The sequence below is a fragment of the Odontesthes bonariensis genome, chromosome 12, assembly GCF_027942865.1.
Source record: "Odontesthes bonariensis isolate fOdoBon6 chromosome 12, fOdoBon6.hap1, whole genome shotgun sequence".
Classification (NCBI taxonomy): Eukaryota; Metazoa; Chordata; class Actinopteri; order Atheriniformes; family Atherinopsidae; genus Odontesthes; species Odontesthes bonariensis.
In genome coordinates, this window is record NC_134517.1 from 474209 (window position 1) to 483673 (window position 9465).

The following is a 9465-nucleotide window of genomic DNA, read 5'->3' on the forward strand; positions in this document are numbered from 1 at the left end:
TCTTCCCTCCGATTGGAAATGAATTGTGGAGTTTAACATGACTGTGCTGCTCAGAGTGACAGGGAGAAGGCTGAGGGGCTTCCTGTGGCTCCATTCATGGACAGAGAAAAGGTCACCAAGCCATCAGCCCAGATTGGATTCATCACATTGGTCCTCATCCCCATGTTTGAGACTGTGATGAAGGTGAGCATGTCTCTGGTTGTACAAAGTAAGCTAGCTTCTCCTTCAGGCTGAAAGTTTTCTGACTGTGCACATCATCTATCAGCAGTGCCATGATTACACCATGAGGCCTTTGAGTATGTAGCAAATAAAAGAAAGAGAAGGTGGAGAGGAGAGGAAGAGGAGGACAAAGGTGATTTAACCTGACACATTTGTTGGGTTGTCTTATTTCTCTTTCATTTAAACGTTAGCACTGCTTTGTCAGTGATGATAGTTTATTTATTTAATGATGCTACAAACTTCATAAAACAAAATGAACTTTTATTTCTGTTGGTCTTACAATCTGTGACCATCCGATGTGTCCAAGTGTAGCAAGACTCCAAAATAGTCATTTTAAATGGCTAGTTTAAGAAATGATGAGAATGAGACTGAAATTCACAGAAAACACCGAGGTTTTATGCTTTTTTTAGTCTTAACAAAACAGTACAGGAGAAATATAGTGAAATTCCCAGGTGATAGTGTCAGAAACACAGTGTCAGACATGTGTCACAGGTTTAGGATCCACCAACCGAAATACATTTCACTGATCAGAGAACCAACAGTGTGTTTCTGCTTTGGGATTCATTTTTATGATCTTTTTATTGTTTGCATTGTAACACTACATGTCTGCATCCCATAATCTAACACACATTCTATGCGTCGTCGTGTTCACTGTGTTGTGACAGAACTTTTATATCTGTTGATTTTCACACATGATGGTGTAGTTGATTTATTTGTGTTCTACTGCCAATCATAAAAGGTAGTGTAGCTGAGGAAAGAATTGCATTGAATCTTCAGTCTCATTCTTTAGTCCGACAATGGGTGACCGTGAAGTGAATTAACTGCTTTCTAACAGGAAGAACCCTGAAGAAGCAGCAGGAAGGGTGGCCATCTGCCCTCCACTGGCTGGGGTGTAGAGGACAGGAGAGAGAAACAAAAGCAGCACAACTATGGGATGTTTCAGGGTCAGCCCCTACAATACTTCATGATATTTAGGAAACAAACAGATATAGAATCTGATGCAGCAACACACTCATCTGTGTGAAGGGTTAGGGTTGGAGTTGGAGTTCTGCCATCAGGGTGACGTCTGTTCCCGGGAGCTCCGTGGTTATTTCAGCAGGACGCCGCCAGACCTCCTGCAGGACTTCCAGCATCTTCATCCTCACAGAGTGTGTGAGCTCCACCGGCCTGCCTGCAGCCCACATCTGTCCACATCTGTCTCCTGCTGAACATGTTGGAGCATCATGAAGAGGAGAACCAGACAACAACAACCAGGGAGCAGCTGGAATCTGGGATTCAGCAGGAATGGCCTAGATTCCTCTGAAAAACTGTAACAATCAGTGTCCTCAGTTCCCAAAGCGTTAAGAAGGGTCGTTAAAGGAAGCTGACGGAGCAGGATGATAAATATACTAAATATTGGCAACAGATTCTTTTTTTAAATATTTTTTGGGGCTTTAATGATAGGACAGTTGGAGAGAGACAGGGGGCAGAGAGAGGGGGAAGACATGCAGCAAAGGGCCGTCTGGTGCAGGACTGGAACCGGGGCCCGCTGCAGCGAGGACTGTAGCCTCTGTACATGGGGCGGCTGCTTAACCCACTACGCCACCGACCGCCCCTTGGCAACAGATTCTTAAACAGAGTCTACATACGTGAGCAGAGTTGAGCAGTTATATTCCACAGAGCTTGGAAACTAATTAATGAATAAAGAGGACAAATATTTTTTTGAAGAAGCAGCATAGCTTCAATTAAGGTTTGGGAGTATAAAGTATAAATCCTTTCAGAATTATTTCAATATTTAATCATGTGGAATAACTTATTCACAAGAGGGAATTTTATTAATGAAAGTTTTTTTGATCAGTCAAGTCACTGCAGTGTGAACACAGAGTGCGACAGTAATATCAAACCTTTTATGGACTAACGGCTTTAGAAGACACAACTTAAAACATGCAAAGCATGAAACAGGTTAAATCAGTGAAGGTGTGACTGTGTGCAAAAGGATGAGCTATTTCAGACCTGAGGGTGTGTAGCGGATTACAGACATATATTAATATATACACTATATTGCCCAAAGTATTCTCTCACCCATCCAAATAATTAAACTCAGGTGTTCCAGTCACTTCCGTGGTCACAGGTGTATAAATCCAACCCCCTCGGCATGCAGACTGCTTCTACAAACATCTGTGAGAGAATGTTTCGCTCTCAGGAGCTCAGTGAACTCCAGCATGGTACCATAATAGGATGCCACCTGTGCAACAAGTCCAGTGGTGAAATGTCCTCTCTGTAAAATATTCCACAGTCAGCTGTCAGTGGTGTTATAACAAAGTGGAAGCCATTGGGACCGACAGCAGCTCAGCCAGGAAGTGGTGGGCCAGGTAAAATGACAGAGCGGGGTCAGAGGATACTGAGGCTCATAGTGCTCAGAGGTCGCCAACTTTCTGCAGAGTCAGTCTCTACAGACCTCCAACTGTGGCCTTCAGATTAGCTCAAGAACAGAGAGCTTCATGGAATGGGTTTTCCATGGCAACTGCATCCAAGCCAAGTGCAATGCAAAGCGTCGGATGGAGCGGTGTAAAGCACGCCGCCACTGGACTGTAGAGCAGTGGAGACGCCTTCTCTGGAGGGACCAATCAGGCTTCTCCATCTGGCAATATGATGGAGGAGTCTGGGTTTGGCGGTTGCCAGGGGAACGCTACTTGTCTGACTGCATTGTGCCAAGTATAAAGTTTGGTGGAGGGGGGATTATGGTGTGGGATTGTTCTTTAGGAGCTGGGCTTTGCCCCTTAGTTCCAGTGAAAGGAACTCTGAATGCTTCAGCAGACCAAGAGATTTTGGACTATTTCATGCTCCCAGCTCTGTGGAAACAGTTTGGGGACGGCCCCTTCCTGTTCCAACATGACTGCGCACCAGAGCACAAAGCAAGGTCCATAAAGACATGGAGGAGCCAGTTTGGTGTGGAAGAACCTGACTGGCCTGCACAGAGTCCTGACCTCAACCCGATAGAACACCTTTGGGATGAATCGGAGCAGAGACTGTGAGCCAGGCCTTCTGTCCAACATCAGTGTCTGACCTCACAGACGAGCTTCTGGAAGAATGGTCAGAAACTCCCATAAACACTCCTAAAGCTTGAAAAATGGTCAGAAACTCCCATAAACACTCCTAAAGCTTGAAAAATGGTCAGAAACTCCCATAACTGCACCTCCACCTCTGCGTCAGCTTCCACCACCAGGCATCCAGAGCCCAGCTGCATCTCCACATCTGTGGCTGCTCCCACCACTAGCCCTCTGTCCAGCTGCACCCCCACCCCCATCTCTATGGTTGATAGCAACATCACTCCTGTCGCCATCCCTCCGCTACAACCTCTGTGTCTAAATATAGAGGAGGTTGGAGCTGAGCTCAGGAGACTTAAGCCAGGGAGGGCTTCAGGCCCAGATGGAGTCTGTCCAAGGCTTCTGAGGGACTGTGCTGGTCAACTAGCAGTCCCTCTTCAGAGGCTCTTCAATATGAGCATTCAGATGGAAAAAGTCCCAGTACTGTGGAAAACTTCTTGTCTCATATCGGTGCCCAAATTAGGGCAACCGGTGGAGCTGAATGACTACAGACCGGTGGCTCTGACATCTCATATCATGAAGACCTTGGAGAGACTCCTTGTTCGTCGCATGAGATTGCAGGTTGCTGAGGCTCTTGACCCCCTCCAGTTTGCCTACCAGAAACACAGGAGTGGAAGACGCGATTCTGCACATTCTGCATCGGGCATATGCTTATCTGGATGTGCCTGGTTCATATGTGTCATATGAGTCATGTTCTTTGACTTCTCCAGTGCCTTCAACACCATACGGCCTCCCATACTGAAAGACAAGCTGCTCGGTATGGGTGTGGCCCCCTCCCTGACATCATGGATTATAGACTATCTGGCTGCCAGACCACAGTATGTCAGGATGGGGAAATGTGTTTCTGGAACACTGGAATGCAGTACTGGGGCTCCGCAGGGCACTGTTTTGGCTCCTTTTCTTTTCACCCTGTACACATCAGACTTCAGGTACAACTCAGAGTCCTGCCACATTCAGAAGTATTCTGATGATACGGCTGTTGTGGCATGTGTGCATGGTGGACAGGAGAAGGAGTACAGGGACCTTGTGGAGGCCTTTACTGACTGGAGCAAAAAGAACGGTTTGCTCCTGAACACCACCAAGACCAAAGAGCTGGTGGTGGACTTCAGGAGATCTAAAACCCCATACCAGTCAGTCTGCATTGATGGAGGGGATATAGAGACTGTTCAGACCTGCAGATACCTGGGGGTGGTGCTGGATAATAAACTGGAGTGGTCTGCCAACATAGACGCAGTGTACAGGAGGGGCCAGAGCCGTCTCTTCTTCCTGAGACGGCTCAGGTCCTTCAATGTCTGCAGTGATATGATGTGTATGTTTTATCACACTATCACTGAGAGTGCACTGTTCTATGCTGCTGTCTGCTGGGGGAGTTGCACTACAGACACAAACTGTAGGCGCCTGGACTAACTGGTGAAAAAGGCTGGTTCTATTGTAGGCAGAAGGCTGGACCCTCTCAGTGCTGTGGTGGAGCAGCGGATGAGGAGGAAGTTAGATTCTGTGATGGAGAACAATAAACATCCTCTCCACAGCATCCTGCAGGACAGAGGAGCAGCTGCAGTGAGAGGCTGCAGGACTGAGAGCTTCAGGAGGGCCTTTGTTCCCACAGCCAGAAGGCTTTATAACAGTGACTGCTGAGTTCTTCTCAAATTGATTGATTGATTTTTATTTATTTATTTATTTTGCCATTTAGTCATTTATTATTATTTAGTTAGTAGTAGAATTTTTATTGTTGTTAATTCAATCATTGTAAATATTTAAAAAAATGTTGAGCTACTTGACGAATTTGAATTTCCCCCATTGGGGGATAAATAAAGTATTTTTCTATTCTATTCTATAAACACTCCTAAAGCTTGAAAAATGGTCAGAAACTCCCATAAACAGTCCTAAACCTTGAAGAATGGTCAGAAACTCCCATAAACACTCCTAAAGCTGGAAGAATGGTCAGAAACTCCCATAAACACTCCTAAAGCTGGAAGAATGGTCAGAAGCTCACATAAACACTCCTAAACCTCGAAGAATGGTCAGAAACTCCCATAAACACTCCTAAACCTTGAAGAATGGTCAGAACCTCCCATAAACACTCCTAAACCTTGAAGAATGGTCGGAAACTCCCATAAACACTCCTAAACCTTGAAGAATGGTCGGAAACTCCCATAAACACTCCTAAAGCTTGAAGAATGGTCAGAAACTCCCATAAACACTCCTAAACCTTGAAGAATGGTCGGAAACTCCCATAAACACTCCTAAACCTCGAAGAATGGTCAGAAACTCCCATAAACACTCCTAAACCTCGAAGAATGGTCAGAAACTCCCATAAACACTCCTAAACCTCGAAGAATGGTCAGAAACTCCCATAAACACTCCTAAACCTTGAAGAATGGTCAGAAACTCCCATAAACACTCCTAAACCTCGAAGAATGGTCAGAAACTCCCATAAACACTCCTAAACCTTGAAGAATGGTCAGAAACTCCCATAAACACTCCTAAAGCTTGAAGAATGGTCAGAAACTCCCATAAACACTCCTAAAGCTTGTGGAAAGCTTGTCCAGAAGAGCTGAAGCTGTTATAACCGCAAAGGGTGGGCCGACGTCACATTAAACCCTCTGGATTAAGGATGGGATGTTACTGACGTTCATGTAAAGGCAGATGAGCCGATGCTTCTGGCAATATAGTGTATTTGTATGTATATATATATATACACATAAATGCAAAAAAGGATATGAATGTGATCAATCAGGACATCAACTGTCAGGCTGTGTGTCTTGAATTAAACGAGAAATTGAAATATTTGACTTTATGAAAAAATAATTAATTAAACTAATGAGATTTTTACATCATGAGCTCTGTGGTGACAGCATCAGCTCCAAGAGGCCATTTGTCCCACTGGGATGCGGTGGCTTGAACTCAACGTCTTCTGGGTTGCAGTGAGGCGGACACAGACCAGGTTTAGGTGGGTCTCTTCTGGTTCTGGCAGTGGACTGAGTGGCTGGATCCTGTGTTGGTTCCCACATTAACTCTTTGGACCACACCACTGGGATGGGATGTGGATGGTGGCCTTTCTGCTCCAGGTTTACGAGGAAAAAGCTGTGGTTCTGCACATGGTTGCTCATCAATCTCGGGCCGTGACACCAAAATAAAACTTTCTCTCATCAGGTAGGGAGTGCTTGTTAAATTTAGATGGACTGATTGAGGCCATGCTGGAAAGGGTGAATAAGGAAAAATAAGCAGCAGTCACCAGACTGTGTTCACGGAGATGACAAAAGTAAATGCAGACCGGAAGAAATTAGAAACAAAAGGGACAAAGGCGAGCGGTCCAGCCAGGAGATGATACATGGAGAGAACATGGCCGCAGGACAAGAGAGATCCCCCAGGAGGCGACTGTAGCTCACAGGAAGGGCAGTCGTCTGCTGGAAGGTTGAAGGTTCCACTCCCAGCTTCCCGGGCCACATGTCAAAGTATCCTTGGGCAAGATATTGAACCCAGTTTACACAATAAAAAGTTGTTGGATAATTGTGGAGGCAAAAGAATGCAAAAAAAGGGCTGAAGCTCCTCTCTAATGGTATCTGGAGCACATCTAAACACATGTTTATGTTGCATTAGATTCTCCATGAGGCAGAGTTATTACACCTCCAAGACCAGAGCAGGGTCAAAGGAGTACTGAGGGAATCCCATAAGAGACGTGGACATGAATGAACAACAAGTGTGAGGAAAACTGACAAACTGGTGATGAGTGGAGGATAGAGCAGGCAGACATGCTGCAGGAAGGAAGAGAAGAAACTCAACAAGTCACACCGAGACACAGCAGAGCCTTCAGTTATCAGGCCCCTCTCTGTGGAAGCAGCTGCCAGTTTGGGAGGCAGAGCCTTCAGTTATCGGGCCCCTCTCTGTGGAAGCAGCTGCCACTTTGGGAGGCAGAGCCTTCAGTTATCAGGCCCCTCTCTGTGTAACAATCTGCCAGTTTGGGAGGCAGAGCCTTCAGTTATCAGGCCCCTCTCTGTGGAACCAGCTGCCAGTTTGGGAGGCAGAGCCTTCAGTTATCAGGCCCCTCTCTGTGGAAGCAGCTGCCAGTTTGGGAGGCAGAGCCTTCAGTTATCAGGCCCCTCTCTGTGGAACCAGCTGCCAGTTTGGGAGGCAGAGCCTTCAGTTATCAGGCCCCTCTCTGTGGAACCAGCTGCCAGTTTGGGAGGCAGAGCCTTCAGTTATCAGGCCCCTCTCTGTGGAACCAGCTGCCACTTTGGGAGGCAGAGCCTTCAGTTATCGGGCCCCTCTCTGTGGAAGCAGCTGCCAGTTTGGGAGGCAGAGCCTTCAGTTATCGGGCCCCTCTCTGTGGAACCAGCTGCCAGTTTGGGAGGCAGAGCCTTCAGTTATCGGGCCCCTCTCTGTGGAACCAGCTGCCAGTTTGGGAGGCAGAGCCTTCAGTTATCAGGCCCCTCTCTGTGGAAGCAGCTGCCAGTTTGGGAGGCAGAGCCTTCAGTTATCAGGCCCCTCTCTGTGGAACCAGCTGCCAGTTTGGGAGGCAGAGCCTTCAGTTATCAGGCCCCTCTCTGTGGAAGCAGCTGCCAGTTTGGGAGGCAGAGCCTTCAGTTATCAGGCCCCTCTCTTGTGGAATAAGCTGCCAGTTTGGGAGGCAGAGCCTTCAGTTATCAGGCCCCTCTCTTGTGGAATAAGCTGCCAGTTTGGGAGGCAGAGCCTTCAGTTATCAGGCCCCTCTCTGTGGAACCAGCTGCCAGTAAATGTCCGGGAAGCAGACACCCTTTCCACTTTTAAGACCAGGCTTAAAACTTTCCTTTTTATAAAGCTTATACTTAGGGATGGCTCAGGTGATCCTGAAACATCCCATAGTTAAGCTGCTATAGGCCTAGACTGCTGGGGGAGCTCCCATGATGCACCTCTCCTCCCTCTGCTCTCTTTCCTCTCCATGTACATGTGACATCATTGTTGTCAAAGTAAAAGTTAAAGTAAAACTAGAGAATTTGATTTCCTCTTTGGTTTTCTCTACAGTCCGAGGGAAGTTCCACCACAGAAATACAGTAAATCTCTGGGTGAACCCTGCACATGTACAGCCATCCACATGACTTTGTGTCATGTTGAAGAGGCCACAAAGATGACATCAATATCCCATAAAAATATAAATCAACTGTAAAGCAAAATATTTTAGTGCAGGGCTGGATACCAAAGCTGTGAACTGTGGTATCTGTTATTCCGGCCACCCCAGGGCAGTTACAGGTCTGGGAAAGTGGAAAATACACCTCAGTGTACTTCAGAATAAACCAGAAGTACACAAACCTAGTATTACTTTAATTTGCTGTTTCTCTTTCTTCTTTGTATCCCTGGCTTGGCAGATGGCTGCCCTTCTTGGTTCTGGTTCTGCTGGTCTTTTCTTATTAAATGAAGTGTGCCATGGATGTTAAGGACAGGGGGAATGAATCACACTTAAGATTAAAAGCGATGCTTTGAAATAATAATTATCACTGTGTGTATGTGTTTTTGAACAAGCTTTTCCCACAGATAGAGCAGACAATGGTGCAGCCACTTCGGGAGTCAAGAGACCAATATGAAGAACGCAAACAGACTGATGAAGCAGTGAATAAGGTTGGAAATATCAGCAAGTCTGTGTGTGTTCGTGTGTTTTATCATTACATGTTGATCCTGATACAAAGAACCGCTTTCCTCAGGTTCAGAAGAAGAAAACTGAGAATTTAACCATGGAAAGACAGAAATAAAGCTTTGATGAGGTAGGAGCCAAATATTTGCTTTCAGGGTGCAGCCACGTTTCTGATCTTATACTCTGTATGAATACTTGGATGGATGGACTCTGAGTGTTTGTGTTTCAGGAAGCGCAGAACAGCAGAGTGATGTGGAAGCCTCCATCAGGTCAGTCTGCTGTGGGGCACAGGACCACTTCAGGTAGATGTCCTGTCCTTAGGAGACGGACTGTGTCCCAGACAGCAGCTGTGAGAGCAGTTTACAGGCTACTGAGGGACTAAAGAGGGAACATTCAAAGCCATTTTCAGGGAATGGTAAAGCTCAGACTCCTTCGGTGAACATTACACAGACACATATCTTGCATTGTTTATTTCAGATGTGTTGTTTTACACATGTACAGATTTTTTAAACCTCTGGTATTTACTAAGAAAAATAAAAAGATTATTTCCAAAGT

General features: G+C 46.1%; 1 protein-coding gene across 5 annotated transcripts in view; it reads left to right on the plus strand.

Moving 5' to 3' along the window:
- Window positions 1-9465, plus strand: part of pde9aa (phosphodiesterase 9aa) — a 108128-nt gene extending 98663 nt beyond the window's left edge. For 4 of the 5 annotated variants that reach the window (XM_075478866.1, XM_075478868.1, XM_075478869.1 and 1 more), the window contains 4 exons: window positions 55-183; window positions 8802-8897; window positions 8981-9040; window positions 9140-9465. In XM_075478866.1, the coding sequence (XP_075334981.1) occupies window positions 55-183; window positions 8802-8897; window positions 8981-9028 (273 nt within the window). In that variant the 3' untranslated portion in view covers window positions 9029-9040; window positions 9140-9465. The remainder of the gene's footprint in view (window positions 1-54; window positions 184-8801; window positions 8898-8980; window positions 9041-9139) is intronic. The other variant, XM_075478867.1, reaches the window with a different exon arrangement.